Below are 18,414 nucleotides of genomic sequence, written 5' to 3' on the forward strand. Positions count from 1 at the left end.
CGCCGTCGCGTCGTCAGCGAACTTGATGATAGTGTTTGAGTCGTGCGTGACTACGCAGTCGTGGGTGAACAGGGAGTTAACCACTGCTCCATGATCCACCACCAACCACTCAACTTGAATCTTCTTTTCCAGCTTGCTTTATTTTAATGGATGGCCATATTTTAAAGTTTAGGTGGCTAATGAGCACAGAGATGTTTTATCTGTACATTTCCTTCATAATGCTAAGTTAGAAAATTATTTTCTAGGAGATAGCTAAGCTAGTCAATGTGTTTCAGCTAGCTAAGCTACCCAGCTTGAAGACGTGGTAACAGTGCGTGGTAAACAACTAGCTAGCTATGAAGTTGACACTTCAGTTACCATGCATAAGACATTGATTTATCTGTGGCCAATGAGCCTTCTTGGGCGGTCACTTCTACTGTAAATCAATGGAGCACCGAAGAGGGGCTATTGCTGGCTAGCTCTCCCAGCAGGAGCTGCGGTGACGTAGTGTCCCCATGAGTGACAGCACCCTGAGCCAATCACGGTCAACCAGAAAAGATTTTCACCTACGCTCTGTACTTTCTCTGTCTGCCCATACACCACAGAAACCTACTAACCTAAGATAGACCGGGGCCTGTCGTTTCCAATGGGAGCAAATTAATCATAGTGGGCAGAACAAGCAAGGAGGTGGGCAGAGCCAAGCACGAGCTAGTGAAATCCTATTGGCGCATCTAGCATTTATTTGCATATTTCCGTTAGGGAACTCCTACTCCGTGAAGTGCGCGTGTGCAATAATTCAATTTGCCCTTGCTCTGTTTCTAAACAACACAATTTATTAAAACTTTGGCATACGGGAAAAGTCTACAAAACGCAGTCCACTCTGTTTGTTACAGATTGTAGTTTTGGAAACAGAAACTGTATGGAGATAAAATGATTAATCGATGTGAAAAAAAGCAGAATGTCAGCCAAAATCCATTTAGCTACATATTCTGCCGGCCACTGGGTGTCCTCAAATCACCATATTTGGTAGTGAGTGGAAATGCCAACCGGATGCTTCACGTTTATACATCCGGTTGAACTATCTGGCTCACTGTGACAGAAAGCACAGAGTGATGCTGAAACAGCTACATTTTGGAGCTCCCTTAATCAACGAAAATGTACCAAAACAACAATACAATGGGAAAGCACCCACGTATCCTTTATTAGATCAAGCAATATTTTTTATAAAATTACATTGTGACGCCCACCACTTTCTGGGATTGTGAAAAGGGCCTTACATGCAGTTTTTACGTAATGAGATTCCCCCACGAGAGCGCACAAGCGCAGTTGTTACCCATCTTAGCTGTTGTTGCGTACATATTTCCTGACTCAAACCTGATAGCACTTTAGATATATAAATATTTTTTATATAGCTCATTTGGACATATTCTTTCAATAAAACAAAGAATTTGTCCACAATTCGCAGATTTCTCAATCGCTTTTTGACTGACAACGGAGCAGAGCTAGCAGTGCGCAAAGATGCATCATGAGTCACGTGACCTATTTTTGCAGCTTTCCAGATCTAGACTGCAGGGAGAGAGAGAGGAGATGGCAAACTCCACCTAACTAATTTCAATGTATAGAATCACTTGGGAACTTTTGGATTTGAGGTAAACTTATCTTTTAAGTGATGCTAGAAATAGTAAATAATTCAGGTCTGAGTCTTAAACTTCAATTTAAGTTGAATTTTCACTTGATCTCCCATTGACATCAATGCATAACTAAGTGAAAATGTGACTTAAGCGGAAGTTAGGATTTTCCCCTCAGTGCTTAGTGAGAGCACTCGAGCTTAGAGTTTATGCAAAGGTAATAAGGTGGTTAGAAAGAAGAGAAAGTTATTTATTTATGTTCCTACAGTCTTTTCTGACTGTTTCCCTCTGTCTCTGCAGGTGTTACCCAGACAGACATGTGGCCTCTTCACTCACACCATCTTCTATAACGAGTACCCAGGAGGCTCCAAAGAGCTGGACAAGAGCATCAGGGGAGGAGAGCTGTTCCTCACCGTCCTCCTCAACCCTGTAAGTTGTAGTTCGCTCTGGAGATACTCTGCCTCTCCTTACTGGAGCTGCTACCTTCTTCAGGCCGCTGCTCTAAATGACCTGAGAAACTTCATTCTGGAAAAGTCTTAGCTTGGGAAAAGGACTTGTAACTTTGACTTTTGTGTAAATCATTAATTGATGTCAATCTGTGCTACAAATTTTAATTTCACGAGTGCCTCAAATTGGGATTTTGCTTAGTGTGCAATTAAGATGCATAGACAAACAGTGAAAGGTCTCCCTTCCCTACTCACCCGTTGGTATGGTCTCTGACTCCTCTGTCCCCCTCCAGATCAGCATCTTCATGACCCACCTGTCTAACTATGGAAATGACCGGCTGGGCCTGTACACCTTTGAGTCCCTGGTGAAGTTTGTTCAGTGTTGGACCAACTTGCAGCTGCAGACACTCCCCCCCACGCAGCTGGCTGACAAATACTTCCAGATCTTCCCTGAGGAGAGAGACCCCCTCTGGCAGGTTAGGGAACTGCAATGATCAAATATTATTATAGACATGATAATCCATTTGGTTGTTAGCTACTGTTTCCTATTTTAGATATGTACTGTTTCTTGAGATTATTGTAATTAAGTTTGGCCCATCATTTTATATTATTTTGCAATGAAATGACTTAATGATGAGCTAGCTAGCTATATGTATTGGAGACCGTAACCCCTCTCTATCTGTCCTCAGAACCCATGTCATGACAAGAGACATAAAGACATCTGGTCGAAAGAAAAGACCTGTGATAGACTACCCAGGTTCCTGGTCATAGGCCCACAGAAAACGGGTGAGACCCTGCAGCCAACCATTTTCCTAAGACATCTACACTCTCTCGCTCGCCACACACTCTTTTTGCCAAAATGGGTAGCATAATGGCGTTTGTGGTGGTGAGTTTTAGTCAAAGTGTATATTCATGTGTTCATTCAGGCACCACAGCCCTGCACTCGTTCCTGAGCCTCCACCCTGCCATCACCAGTAGCTTCCCCAGTCCTGTCACCTTTGAGGAGATCCAGTTCTTTAGCGGCCCCAACTACGACAACGGCATTGACTGGTAAGACGACTTTGCTGCCCACTCGGAGGCTTTAAACACTCTAATGAAGCCTGTAGCGTCCTTTTGTCTGAACTGATCTAAGAACCTATATGATATCCATATGGTAGCACCTCACCTCAACATTACCTCAATATAGTTCCTTCATGCTTACTTGTAGTGTAGTCTTCCTCTATATTGCTCTCACATATCTATTCCTCTCATATCAGTGAGAATGTATAACAGTATGGTTCATTTGGTCGTAGGTGGAAAGGGACATGGCGCAGGAAGACATTCAAAGGACATTTATGACAGAAGCTCTCCCCTGGCCCTCGGTAAACCTAACTGCTCTCCCCCCTCCTCTCTTCAGGTACATGGACTTCTTCCCCTTCCCATCGAATGTCAGCACAGATTTCATGTTTGAGAAAAGTGCCAACTACTTTGACACAGAGGTAGCCCCTAAGAGAGCGGCTGCCCTGCTGTCCCGGGCCAAGATCCTGGCCGTACTCATCAACCCAGCGGACCGCGCCTACTCCTGGTACCATGTGGGTCTATCACACTCTTAACTACCTCAGCCATAATATGAACCATCAGGTTCATGAAATATAAACTGTTCCCAGACCATTTGTCAAGACCGTTAAGTGACCACATGCAGAAGATACTCCTGGCTGCCTCACTCCAGAGCAAAGAAATGCCATCTGTTTTTATTTTAACTTCACCTGTTTATTTGCATGTATTTATTCTCAAGAAGCCAAAGGTACAACATCTGTAAAAGTTATCTTGTAGAATCACTTGATACTTGATTCTTCTGAAGTCTGACCTCTGATAACCTTTGACTCATTATGTCTGACCTTTAACCTTTCCCCTGTGTGTGACCCTGCAGCACCAGCGGGCTCACCAGGACCCGATGGCCGTTAACCACACGTTCCAGGAGGTGGTGACAGCGGGACCTGCCTCCCCCCGAGAGCTGCTCATCCTGCAGAGACGCTGCCTTAAACCTGGGGCCTATGCCACACACCTGGAGCGCTGGCTACACCACTACCAACCCAGCCAGGTAACATTACATTACTGGAAATACACACAAACATACTATAAGAGCACAGCTAGATACTGAAAACTACAGGAGACACCCCCGTGAACAATTCAACTGCATCCATTCAGAAATATGGCTTCACAGTATTTTATAATGATTGATCATGGCAGTACTACCTGTGTGGAGTCCAGTATGTGAGAGGTGTGATTCCTGTTTCCAGGTCCACATAGTGGATGGGTCCCAGCTGCGATCCAACCCTGCCCTGGTCATGGAGGGCATCCAGAGGTTCCTGGGGGTCACACCCATCTTCAACTACACCCAGGCTCTGACGTATGATGAAAGTAAAGGGTTCTGGTGCCAGAGGGTGGAAGGAGCACGACCCAAGTGTTTGGGCAAGAGTAAAGGCAGGAAATATTCTGACATGACCCCTGAGGTACAGTGACTCCATCTTTCAAGGAAAACGTCAGACACTGCACATTATCCCCTCGTCAGCTTGTTTCTCCAAGTGGCCATGATGTATTTTCACTTCTGCCTAACATGTAGATATGTCTAAACAAGTGCCTCATTACATTTTACATTTACGTCATTTAGCAGACGCTCTTATCCAGTGCGACTTACAAATTGGTGCATTCACCTTATAGCCAGTGGGATAACCACTTTACAATATGTTTTTTTTTTTTTTTTTTTGGGTGTGGGGTAAGGGGGGGTAGAAGGATTACTTTATCCTCATACAGTCCTTCGCTGACTTTTCTCTGTTGTGTGTATTACAGTCGCGTGCCTTCCTTACGGAGCATTACCGGGAGCACAACATGGAGCTGCTGAGGCTGCTGAACCGGCTGGGCCAACCCCTGCCCGCCTGGCTGAGAGAGGAGCTGCAGAGCTCCAGCTGGAGCTGAGACTGGACCTCCCTAAGGAACCACAGCCTGGACTGGAGCACTTCCCTGCCCGGCCTGGCCCAGGGAAAGAGAGGGCCCTGTTTACCAACACCAGTCACTACAGAGGGTGGAAGAGGAGAGAAAGCGGGAGGACAGCCCGATACGCCGCTGTAGTAACCAATCCTCACGGGAGGGAAATAATGGCCTCTAATAAGGGAGTTAATGAGTTGGAAACAACCCTCCCTCTTTCCCCTCGCAGTCGCACACATTGTCTTCATCCAGAAAGTAGAGGACTTGTCTCAGCCTGCAGCCAGTTGGACTGACTGACGCCAGGGTCTGGCAGACTGAGAGGGGGTGGGGGGGTCTAATGTCATGTCACCCCCCTCTTTAACAGGAACTGATATCTTGTGGCCCTGGAGTGCATGAATAAACCCGCAACATACGCGTGGTCACATCTCACACACACGCTTCTCATTTCTTCAGAAGAATGATTGTAAAACGTTGTACATTTTAAAGCTGTTGTATATTTTGGGTGGGGGATGGGTGGAAAATGTGACAGAATAGACATGGACTAAACAAGACAGCACACTGTAGTGCTATGGACAAAGACTTGTGCTGTAGGATGGATGTAGTGTATCTCAGGCCACTGCTCCTTCAGACTCTGCATTCCCCTACCCCAAAGCTGAGGCCATTGGAGTACATTCTGATAAACAAACGGTCTACTATAGGACCCACAAGTCTACAGAGAAACCCACACACTTTAACCATGCACTTTCTCCCTCACTCTCACATAGGTACCCAGCCAGTTTAGAGCTGTGTAGAGATAGGGCCAGTCAGAGAGAAGAGGATGAGCTAGAGAGATAGAAAAAGAGAGGTTCTAGGTCTCTGCCTGTGAGTGTCCGTCGTAACAGGAGCTGCTGTCTTGTTTTGTTTTCTGTTTATTTAGCAAAAACTACAAAACAAAGACCAACGCTGTATCGTCTCTAATAAACTCAGAGGTTGGAATGGATTGTTCCTTTGTCTTTTTTTTTTACCCACAGCTTCTGCATGCCTGTCAATGCAGGAGCTATTGTCATTTACCCATGTCTGATGCTGTCTACAGAAGACTGGAATGGAAACGGCAGTGCCTACGGTGTTTGACAGACAGGAAGTAGAGGTACATATTATAGTCTGCAGTACATTAGTAATCATACTTTTCGGGAAGGCATATTTTCAATGGATAATTCGACCGAGTCTCATTTATTAGGGGGTATCTCACGTGTCTATCTAATCATCCTCTCACTAGCACGACGAATCAGTGGAAACCTGTTAAATGGGCAGATCATGTTCATTAATCACAGTGTTGTGTTAACAAGGGACTTGACTTCAATCTCTGAAGTCCCTTAGCTGGATAGACTCCCAGGGATTAGTCAGACAGGCTAGAATGAACAAGCAGAATAATGAAATATACGCACCCAAAATATATGAAATAAGTCATGTACGCAACTGTAATTTATTGACACACACAAGATGCAACATTTAGTGCCACACACAAGATGCAACATTTAGATCCTAGAAGGATGGACTAGCACACACTCACAAGAAAATGAGAAACAGGACACAACTTATGTTGAAATGTTATTTTTATTCAATGTTTCTTGTTTAAATAATAACAAAGCTATGATGATCTACTAACATTCAAACAAACACTTGATAGTTTTAAAGTAATGATGTTCTTTATTGTATGGTCATGCAAAAAATCCAGCATCCAAATGACAACTCCGAGTATAGTCATATGTAGCCCCTTACTATATGGTTACAATGCAGTACATTTACAAATAAAGGGAAACATACCAAGCTAAGGCTTTTTTTTTTAGTTTTTAAAAACGTGATACATCACTTAATTTCAATATTTGAGACGGAGCCATTTTCATTGACCTTGAAGATGCAAGTAACATATATAGATTTCCATTTCTTAATCAAGTAAACACAGACAGTAAAAAATATTACCAGAAAGTAGACATGCATATTTCTTCCTCTTGTAAAACTGCATATATATTTTTATTAAAGTCTTTTAATATTTATTTTTCAGTATTAGTTTGTAAGTATATCAAGGCTCTCTCCCTGTCCTGCTGGCCAGTTAGGTATAGTATAATCTAAGGTTAACTGTCCTTACCTCAGTAACTACTATTTCTCTCCTCTTCTTCCCTTTGAATTATTTTTAAGAGTTGAAGTACACTGCATGGTTGTACTCTTTCACATGAACATTCCCATGGCTGTGTGAACACACAATGAATGGAAGCATCAGGCCCGGTGGGAGAGAGAGAGGCCAATGCCCACAGCGCACAGTCAGGAAAACTACTCGGATCCAAAAAACATCACATAGTTCAGTATTGTATACATCGCATCATGGTGCAAAGGGGAACGCAGATATGTCACAACACCCAGCAGCACAAGCAGTAGGGTGGGCGGGGCCACGTTACTCATGGTAAAAACACAGCACACAAGTTTTGTTTTAACATGTTTCATTCAACATGTTTTGATATAATTTTTGATATCTCATCGGTAGGTTGTTGTTTTTTCAGTGCCCGGCCTTCGACACATTCAATGGTACACAAGTACTATGGAGCTGCTTAGCACAGAAGTGAAGGGGTAAACGGCAAGCTTCGCCCCGCTGACGGTACAAAGTCACACACAAGTTTCCATCATCACAAAGATATGTTTTTTAAAGTGAGATTGTTTTTTTGTCTGTGTCCATATATATTCAAATATAATTTGCATTGGGAGTTCACTGTATGTGTGTGCGTTGATTCCATATATGTGTATTGTGGCATTGTGTGTGGGGTGTGTGATTGGCTAGCAGCTTGAGCCCCATCCCCGACCTCAACTGCCTCTCCATATTTACAGCTCCAATCTCAAAAGAAACAACTCAGATTACTCATAATAATACCAACAGTAAGAACACTAACATCTAGAACAGTTACAACAGAAACCGTGACAAAGGGACCAATCCATTGATTGCCTTCAGCGTGGCTGCCGAGCACCCAGCCTCCACTTCCCGTCCCATCCAATCCTATGCCCAGCCAGAGGTCTGACATGCCACCGCCAGCCACGGGCCAACTCAGCACCCCACTTTACTGCATTCTAATTTTCAAATGATTTTAAAGAGAGGTACGGCAAGCGAAGACAGACAATATACAATGTTCGAGAACAGGACGGAGACCAGAACAAGAGATAGGCAAAAGTTGACATCATCGTCACACTGAGTGGCGCTAATATATAGACAGCTGATTAACAGGGTCACTCGCTATAGAAACACAGGTAGAGACCCCAGGAGTGGGTGAGCTTAACCTGAAGTTGCAGAAACGTTCACCTGGGGAGTGAACAGAACAGCATTGAGTCTCAAATGTATGTGCAAAACAGTACAGGCCATTTTAGACCCCCCCCCCCCAAAAAAATAAATTTGATCAAACATGCTCAAATCATAGTAGAAAACGATATGATATGAGGGAGAGGTGTCAGAGCTTTCAGAGTTTGTGGGTTGGGGCCTCTGTCAGAATAGTAGCAGTAGGCTTGACTGTGTCATGTGCCCTCTAGAGGCCAAAAGGAAGATGGCAAACTCAGCACTGAAAACCGATGGTAATGTTCTGCAACTTCAGGTTGTGCTGGTCAGGAGATTGTGGCTGAAGCTGGATGAGCAGGCTGGTTTATAGACCCAAAGGGCACAGCACAGGGGCCTGGAGTTTGGGCCTTGTGTGAGCGTGCGTATGTGTGAGAGTGTGTGTGTATATACACAGGGGATCTCAAACCGCAAAAGAGCCTGAAAAGGGAGCTATAGGGACAGGAGAACACACCTTCACTCTCACACTCACACACACATCCATTCCCCAAACTCTGAAAGTAAAGCGTCTTTCCCCTTTCGCCTTATAAATATCTATGTATACATTACTCTATTAAATAAAGCCCCCATTTAAAAATGATCCTCTTCAAACACAAAATACTTTCAAATTAAGCATAATTATGGGGATAAAAATGAAGAGTTCCATAATAACACATCAGAATACTAAAACACTGTCCCTTCTGAAACCCACCTGACCCAAAAAAACATACATCTACATTAAAACAATGTATTTAAAGAAAAGAGTCCTAAAGTCTACACTTTGGTGTTCTTAATTCTAATACTAAGTAACATAATTGAGTTATTTTCTTACATTTTCCCTCCTAGCATTTGTTTGCATCCAAAAAAAGAAAGAAAACTAGATTAATTGTGAAACAAAACAAAAAAACAACCACCACTAATATTAGGGTGTGTGCTCCTTTTATTTTATTTATGTTTTTAGAAAATGCGTATTTATTTTCTTTAATCATTTTAACCCCCATACCTGTTGATTAAATGTGATGTTTTTTTATAATTTCATATTTTTTGTACATATGTTAATACTTTAAACACCTTTCCAAACAATGGGCAAAAAATATGGATCCATGGAAAAAGGACAAGACAGCTCTTTGGGCGTCAGAAGCATGCACCGTCCGGAGGGGAGGGCCTCGGCCCCAGCCGGCCCCCAACATCTAGCTAGGGTTGGACTGGATTGGTTATGGTGGTGTTGTCGGTCGGTCGGCTTTTAAATATTTTATTTTGTTTTCTTTTTTCCCCTTGGATTGTAAACTTCAAGCTTTCTCTTCTGGCCGGGCTCCTGGCGCCAATCCAACCGCTGAGAAGAAATGTTCCAATCGGCTTCAGAATTCAGGCAAAGCTGAGGAAAAGAGAGAGAGAGAGTGGTGGGGAGGGCACAGGACAGCCTGTCAAGAGTGTGTAAATCTCCAAACTACTCCTGAGTTTACATCACTATAATAGGTTTATATACAGCAGTGGAGGCTCCTCAGAGGAGGAAGAGGAGGACCATCCTACTCAGTGAATTTCATTTTTTATTTTTTATATTGAAACATTTAAAAAGTTATATTTTTTAGATAAATGTCACAAAATCACTGTTTTGCAATGGTCTACAGTAGCCTCAACAGCACCCTCTAGGGTAGCACCATGGTGTAGCCGGAGGACAGCTATTTTCCGACCTCTTCTGGCTACATTGACTTCAATACAAAACCTAGGGGGCTCATGGTTTACAACCCCTTCCATAGACTTACAGAGTAATTATGACGACCTATCAGAGCTCTTGCAGTAGCTCAGCTGGTAGAGCACGGCGCTTGTAACACCAAGGTAGTGGGTTCGATCCCCGGGACCACCCATACACACAAAATAAAAATGTATGCACGCATGACTGTAAGTCGCTTTGGATAAAAGCATCTGCTAAATGGCATATTATTATTATTATTATTATGTTGTCCATCCAATTAAAGGATCAGAGAATGAATCTAGCACTGAAAGCATAAGCTACAGCTAGTTAGCACTAAAGTGCATAAAATGTGGTGAGTAATTGACTCAAAGAAAAGACAATAATTTTGACCAAAATTAATTTCTTCAAAAACTAAGGAGAGCAACAGAGATTGAGAGAGCTAGTTATATTTCGTTGTATTTTTTAAAGCTAATGCAGCTAATTTAGCCTACTGAACAACCTGACTCAAACAGAGAGGAATGCTATTTATGTTAGCTAGCTGGCTAAGGCTATCCAACACTGCAATTCTTCCAAGTCAAGGTAAGCTTTCGGTTTTATTAATTCATTGCCATCGGGGTCCGCCTGTGTAACTGCTAAACTGTACCCTGTACTGCGTGATTGTACACATGGATTTGATTGTGGGTTTACTAACTCATTAGTTCTAGTTTGTTGACTATAAGGTTAATATGGTGACAATATGTAGGCTGTGTACCGTTATGGTATGACGGTTTGGCTTGGGGAGTTTTTTTTACATAAACAAAAAGATACAGTATGTATCAGCACTTTAGTACATGTATGTGAGTGTGAGGGAGGGCACACATGTACAGTTGAAGTCGGAAGTTTACGTAAACTTCAGTTGGAGTCAATAAAACTTGTTTTTCAACCACTCCACAAATGTCTTGTTAACAAACTATAGTTTTGGCAAGTCAGTTAGGACATCTACTTTGTGCATGACACAACTAATTTTTCCAACAATTGTTTACAGACAGATTATTTCACTGTATCACAATTCCAGTGGGTCAGAAGTTTACATACACTAAGTTGACTGTGCCTTTAAACAGCTTGGAAAATTCCAGAAAATGATGTCATGGCTTTAGAAACTTCTGATAGGCTAATTGACATCATTTGAGTAAATTGGAGGTGTACCTGTGGATGTATTTCAAGGCCTACCTTCAAACTCAGTGCCTCTTTGCTTGACATCATGGGAAAATCAAAAGAAATCATCCAAGACCTCAGAACACCAATTTTGTAGACCTCCACAAGTCTGGTTCATCCTTGGGAGCAATTTCCAAATGACTGAAGGTACCACGTTCATCTGTACAAACAATAGTACGCAAGTATAAACACCATGGGACCATGCAGCCGTCGTACCGCTCAGGAAGGAGACACGTTCTGTTTCCTAGAGATGAACGTACTTTGGTGCGAAAAGTGCAAATCAATCCCAGAACAACAGCAAATGACCTTGTGAAGATGCTGGAGGAAACAGGTACAAAAGTATCTATATCCACAGTAAAACAAGTCCTATATCGACATAACCTGAAAGGCCGCTCAGCAAGGAAGAAGCCACTGCTCCAAAACCGCCATAAAAAAGACAGACTACGGTTTGCAACTGCACATGGGGACAAAGATCATACTTTTGGAGAAATGTCCTCTGGTCTGATGAAACAAAAATACAACTGTTTGGCCATAATGACCATCGTTATGTTTGGAGGAAAAAGGGGAACGCTTGCAAGCCGAAGAACACCATCCCAACCGTGAAGCACGGGGGTGGCAGCATTATGCTGTGGGTGTGCTTTGCTGCAGGAGGGACTGGTGCACTTCACAAAATAGATGGCATCATGAGGAAGGAAAATTTTCTGGATATATTGAAGCAACATTTCAAGACATCAGTCAGGAAGTTAAAGCTTGGTCGCAAATGGGTCTTCCAAATGGACAATGACCCCAAGCATACTTCCAAAGTTGTGGCAAAATGTATTTAGGACAACAAAGTCAAGGTATTGGAGTGGCCATAACAAAGCCCTGACCTCAATCCAATAGAAAATATGTGGGCAGAACTGAAAAAGCGTGTGCGAGCAAGGAGGCCTACAAACCTGACTCAGTTACACCAGCTCTGTCAGCAGGATTGGGCCAAAATTCACCCAACTTATTGTGGGAAGCTTGTGGAAGGCTACCCGGAAAATTTGACCCAAGTGAAACAATTTAAAGGCAATGCTACCAATTACTAATTGAGTATATGTAAACTTCTGACCCACTGGGAATGTGATGAAATAAATAAAAGCTGAAATAAATCATTCTCTCTACTATTATTCTGACATTTCACATTCTTAAAATAAAGTGGTGATCTTAACTGACCTAAGATAGGGAATTTTTACTAGGATAAAATGTCAGGAATTGTGAAAAACTGAGTTTAAATGTATTTGGCTAAGGTGTATGTAAACTTCCGTCTTCAGCTGTAGACGGAACCTAGAATAAAACTCTGCAGTCAGTACCTGTGTCTGGTAAAGGTTCACTGGAGAGGTGCGGCAGGCGCTCCTGAACAGTGAAAATGCACGTTGAGCCACTTGGCGTCGCGGCGGTGCCACACGCGGGTCTCCTCTGACTGGCAGGAACGCGGGCGTCCCTGGCTGTCGATGTACTGCGTCAGGCGGATGTAGGCGATGCAAGCCGCGTCTTCCCCGATCAGGTGCACATGGGGATTAAGGATGGTGGTGTGGACCGGCTTACTGTTCTTACTCAACACTACATAGGAGACACGGACACACTCAGTCATCTACTTGTGTTGGCTTCATGCACTTCATCCTTGATTAGATTCCAATGGAGAAAGATGGTTACCAGGTCCTTTAGCGTAAAATAGCGTGCTCAGTGACTTACCTGGTAAAAACATATATAAAAATAAATAAATATGTATACAACAATTAACATAATAATAGGGTCGAGCCACGAATAGTGCCTTACAATGTCGTCGAGCCACGAATAGTGCCTTACGTCTTTCAGACATTGTGCGTAAATTTGGATAAAACACAAAATTTTACAGTTGGATCACATACATCTATGCTCTAACTACACTAAACCATGTTAAAGATTCCAATAGCAGTGTGTTTTCATTCAAATAATTTTGGCATGTCTCACGTCATCTTTGTACAACTTCTAGGACGATTTTAACCCACTTAACCCCAAGACTATCCCAAGTTTGCACAAACATTGTAAAGCCCTAGTTATTCATTAGTGATTCATTTACATTAGTCAGGTTTCAGGTCAACCCTGTAACATGAACTGAACTCTTGTTTTAATATGGTAAAACAATCCCTTTTTAAATGATACAAAAAATAATCACATATAATAGTCAAATCATAGTGTAAAAGCAGGTGAGCTGGTTTTTCTGGTCTTTTGTGGTGGAAAACTGAGCGTTTCGAGCATACCACGTCAACCCTGTTACCCATAGATAGATAGGCTAGAAATATTTTAACAAGTTCAAATGTTTTGTTAAGCTTGCATTCAATTGCCCCTCCCTGTTGCACACTACAAGCTTACATTCCCCCTGTCACAGGAGGAGTAAAGCCTGATTTAAGATGAAATATTCAACCCTGTTAGTCAACCCTCCCACTGGGCACACCACGAAATTTCAAAGTGGACAATTGGGTAATATTTGGTTGAGGCGTTGATCAATGAGATAACAACCTATATTCACCCACTCAAAAAGATAGCCAAAAGTTTGTTGAATTCCCAATGTTTTATCACTATACTTTCAACCATCTAAAAGCACAACAAAGTTCAAATGGGAATACAATGTCAGATATTTTGTTTATTTATACAACAACTTAATGTGTTATCACTGTGCTTCATCTAATAGCACAATCAAATTACCTGGATTGTAGTTGAGATTACGTTAAAAGTAGTGGTGCAAGTGATCAATGTTATTCAAGATTCTGCACAGACCTCCACAGACCTGCAACCTTCGCATGCTATCTTGAACATGCACGCTTTCTATTGTTACATAGGTAGACATTTATAAAGACAGTAACCTCAATGTGGCCATGGATGTGTTACTCATTTTAAAGGGTAGGAAGCATGAGTTTTTACTCACCAATGTAACAACACAGTGTGGTCAAAGACTTAGTAACTTAGTTGTAGTCACGATCTGGTTACCTATAAGTACAAACATAGTGATGTTTTTTGGTTATTACATATTTATTAACTTATTTCCGGCTAACTTCTAAACTACCCACAATGCACTATTTCTCAACGTCATATGGAGGATCTACTCTGTGCTAACGAGTTCGTATGCTAGCTCGGTAGCTAGCTCAAGCTGCACAATTTTTTAAGTTTTACCATCGGATGGGCCCCAACCATCAATCTGTAAGTCTGCTCTCTCTTTGCTTTTAATCTTAGGTTATGTTTAGTTGTGTTGTGTTAGTTATGTTCTAGTTGGTCTCCAGTAGTTGGGCTCTAGCTTGCCGACCATAACTGTGGTGGTTAGCTAGGCTATCACGGCTAATAGCTAGTTGGCTAAATAGCTAACGTTAGCCGGCTGCCTATCTTGCTGGCTAAGATAACTGCATTTAGCTAACATTCTTTGATAACTGGTTAGATAGCATTATGTATTTCCAAAATGTTGGTTTACTTTAATGTAGCTGTAAGCTAGGTGTTGATAGTAACTCGCTGACTCATTCAGTGCTAACATAAAGTTAGCAGGCTGGTAGGGCTAACGTTAGCAGAGTAGTTGGCTAGCAACCTTGCAAGTTGATTTGTAACAATAAATTCAAAAAGTATTTGCTTGTAAGTTGGCTGAAAATTCAATTGAAAACAGTAGTCATGAGTGCAAATGATTTGGTTTAATTTGAAGTTATTTCCGTTGGAGTGTACATTATGTGGAATATGCTGGCTTGCCGGGTCCTCAATATGACATCACACCTTGGAAAAACATTTTCCGACATGGCTTCAGAATTCTGATCGGTTTTATGTAATAACTCCAAAAATAGAACAGTGAGGTGTAATTTTGCATTGGGACTTTTGATGCGTATACTAATGCAAATCCATATGTTACATGTGGTTACGTGTATGCTACCTACCCTTTAAGGTTGAATAAATACTGTTACAATAGTTTGTAAGAAAGTCTTAACTTTACAAAGCAACCAAATATCAACATTTAATGGAGATTTTGATATTTCCATTTGAGCCACTGGCCTAATCCTATTCTTTAACTTTTATTTTTGGTTGAGTTGGAGACATGAATCCAACATATAATCTATTAACTGGTTGACAAGTTAATAGGCTATTTACTGTATAGCGAAAGCTGGTTGACAAGTTAATAGGCTATTTACTGTATTGCGAAAGTTATATTGAATTGTGCTTGGTTGTCAATGCAACAAAATACCCACATTTGAAGGAGATTATCTACTCCTTGGATAGTTCCATCTGTGCCACTGACTTAGTCAGGCTTTAATTTCAGTTTGTCTACAAATTAATAATTTATGCTGTATGTTGGATTCACCTCTCCATCTCAACCAAAAATCGAAGTTAAAGAAATACGACTAAATCAAATCAGATCAAACTTTAAATTAACTTTTAATCAAGTTTGATTTGATTTAGTCCTATTCTTTAACTTAGATATTTTGTTGAAATGGCGACGTGAATCCAACATATTATGAACATGTTGCTCAGTTTTTATTTTTTAACCTTTATTTAACTAGGCAAGTCAGTTAAGAACAAATTCTTATTTACAATGACGGCCTACACCGGCCAAACCCGGACGACGCTGGGCCAATTGCACGCCGCCCTATGGGACTCCCAATCACGGCCGGTTGTGATACAGCCTGGAATCGAACCAGGGGGTCTGTAGTGACGCCTCAAGCACTGAGATGCAGTGCCTTAGACCACTGCGCCACTCAGGAGCCCACCCTTTGGAATGACTTCGATAGCAACCGTGAATCTATTTAGTTTTTAAGTGGAGATCGCTCAACAATCATTCTCACGATAGCACATAGGTAATAGTCAAAGCTAAGCAGGGCTAGACTTGGTTACAACCCTGGATAGGAGACCAAAGGGATAGCTGTAGATCACATGTCAAACTCATTCCACGGAGGGCCGAGTGTCTGCAGGTTTTCACTCCTCCCTTGTACTTGATTGATGAATTAAGGTCACTAATTAGTAAAGAACTCCCATCACCTGGTTGTCTAGGTCTTAATTGAAACCAAAAACCTGCAGACACTAGGCCCTCAATGGAACGAGTTTGACACACCTGCTGTAGATAGATCAATTCTCCAGTAGGAGATGCTGCCCAGCCTATTGTTTTTTTCTGATTTTTTTAAAAACATTTTTAGTCATTTAGCAGACGCTCTTATCCAGAGCGACTTACATTATCTTTTTATTTTATTTTTCATACTGGCCCACCGTGGGAATCGAACGCACAACCCTGGCATTGTAAACGCCATGCTCTACCAACTGAACTACATCCCTAGTAGAGATAAGTAGAGATAAGGTTGAAGATCTGACATTGTTTCAAAAGGTACAAATTCAACATATTTTATACAAGGTTTGTCTATGTTGAAAATTGGTTACCATGATGACATAATCCTGTGGTTGAAATTTCACCCTCAAAACAACAGTTGATGACTTTTTGCAAATCCACTGTATTTTACACATACAGTGGGGAAAAAAATATTTAGTCAGCCACCAATTGTGCAAGTTCTCCCACTTAAAAAGATGAGAGAGGCCTGTAATTTTCATCATAGGTACACGTCAACTATGACAGACAAATTGAGAATAAAAAAATCCAGAAAATCACATTGTAGGATTTTTTATGAATTTATTTGCAAATTATGGTGGAAAATAAGTATTTGGTCAATAACAAAAGTTTCTCAATACTTTGTTATATACCCTTTGTTGGCAATGACACAGGTCAAATGTTTTCTGTAAGTCTTCACAAGGTTTTCACACACTGTTGCTGGTATTTTGGCCCATTCCTTCATGCAGATCTCCTCTAGAGCAGTGATGTTTTGGGGCTGTCGCTGGGCAACACGGACTTTCAACTCCCTCCAAAGATTTTCTATGGGGTTGAGATCTGGAGACTGGCTAGGCCACTCCAGGACCTTGAAATGCTTCTTACGAAGCCACTCCTTCGTTGCCCGGGCGGTGTGTTTGGGATCATTGTCACGCTGAAAGACCCAGCCACGTTTCATCTTCAATGCCCTTGCTGATGGAAGGAGGTTTTCACTCAAAATCTCACGATACATGGCCCCATTCATTCTTTCCTTTACACGGATCAGTCGTCCTGGTCCCTTTGCAGAAAAAGCCCCAAAGCATGATGTTTCCACCCCAATGCTTCACAGTAGGTATGGTGTTCTTTGGATGCAACTCAGCATTCTTTGTCCTCCAAACACGACGAGTTGAGTTTTTACCAAAAAGTTATATTTTGGTTTCATCTGACCATATGACATTCTCCCAATCCTCTTCTAGATCATCCAAATGCACACTAGCAAACTTCAGACGGGCCTGGACATGTACTGGCTTAAGCAGGGGGACACGTCTGGCACTGCAGGATTTGAGTCCCTGGCGCCGTAGTATGTTACTGATGGTAGGCTTTGTTACTTTGGTCCCAGCTCTCTGCAGGTCATTCACTAGGTCCCCCTGTGTGGTTCTGGGATTTTTGCTCACCGTTCTTGTGATCATTTTGACCCCACGGGGTGAGATCTTGCGTGGAGCCCCAGATCGAGGGAGATTATCAGTGGTCTTGTATGTCTTCCATTTCCTAATAATTGCTCCCACAGTTGATTTCTTCAAACCAAGCTGCTTACCTATTGCAGATTCAGTCTTCCCAGCCTGGTGCAGGTCTACAATTTTGTTTCTGGTGTCCTTTGACAGCTCTTTGGTCTTGGCCATAGTGGAGTTTGGAGTGTGACTGTTTGAGGTTGTGGACAGGTGTCTTTTATACTGATAACAAGTTCAAACAGGTGCCATTAATACAGGTAACAAGTGGAGGACAGAGGAGCCTCTTGAATAAGAAGTTACAGGTCTGTGAGAGCCAGAAATCTTGCTTGTTTGTAGGTGACCAAATACTTATTTTCCACCATAATTTGCAAATAAATTCAAAAAAAATCCTACAATGTGATTTTCTGGATTTTTTTCTACTCAATTTGTCTGTCATAGTTGACGTGTACCTATGATGAAAATTACAGGCCTCTCTCATCTTTTTAAGTGGGAGAACTTGCACAATTGGTGGCTGACTAAATACTTTTTTCCCCCACTGTAGATTCCACGTCACAATATGTTGCCAATTTACGTTGACGCAACGTTGATTGAACCAATTTGTGCCCAGTGGGCTGTTAATTTAACTTGAGA

At 41.9% G+C, this 18,414-nt stretch overlaps 2 protein-coding genes across 17 annotated transcripts in view; one reads left to right on the forward strand and one right to left on the reverse strand.

Moving 5' to 3' along the window:
* Positions 1–5,996, forward strand: part of LOC121570369 (bifunctional heparan sulfate N-deacetylase/N-sulfotransferase 2) — a 180,358-nt gene extending 174,362 nt beyond the window's left edge. For both annotated transcript variants that reach the window (XM_041881839.2, XM_041881832.2), the window contains 8 exons: positions 1,908–2,036; positions 2,347–2,529; positions 2,743–2,839; positions 2,980–3,103; positions 3,450–3,624; positions 3,963–4,133; positions 4,333–4,545; positions 4,883–5,996. In XM_041881839.2, coding sequence (XP_041737773.1) covers positions 1,908–2,036; positions 2,347–2,529; positions 2,743–2,839; positions 2,980–3,103; positions 3,450–3,624; positions 3,963–4,133; positions 4,333–4,545; positions 4,883–5,008 — 1,218 coding nt within the window. In that variant the 3' untranslated portion in view covers positions 5,009–5,996. The remainder of the gene's footprint in view (positions 1–1,907; positions 2,037–2,346; positions 2,530–2,742; positions 2,840–2,979; positions 3,104–3,449; positions 3,625–3,962; positions 4,134–4,332; positions 4,546–4,882) is intronic.
* A 684-nt stretch (positions 5,997–6,680) lies between these two features.
* The window catches only part of LOC121570388 (calcium/calmodulin-dependent protein kinase type II subunit gamma), a 127,815-nt gene continuing 116,081 nt past the window's right edge, over positions 6,681–18,414 (reverse strand). For all 15 annotated transcript variants that reach the window (XM_041881861.2, XM_041881848.2, XM_041881883.2 and 12 more), the window contains 2 exons: positions 12,567–12,816; positions 6,681–9,720 (listed from right to left, as the gene is read on the reverse strand). In XM_041881861.2, the coding sequence (XP_041737795.1) occupies positions 12,584–12,816 (233 nt within the window). In that variant the 3' untranslated portion in view covers positions 6,681–9,720; positions 12,567–12,583. The remainder of the gene's footprint in view (positions 9,721–12,566; positions 12,817–18,414) is intronic.

The sequence above is a fragment of the Coregonus clupeaformis genome, chromosome 1 (genome assembly GCF_020615455.1).
Source record: "Coregonus clupeaformis isolate EN_2021a chromosome 1, ASM2061545v1, whole genome shotgun sequence".
Classification (NCBI taxonomy): domain Eukaryota; kingdom Metazoa; phylum Chordata; class Actinopteri; order Salmoniformes; family Salmonidae; genus Coregonus; species Coregonus clupeaformis.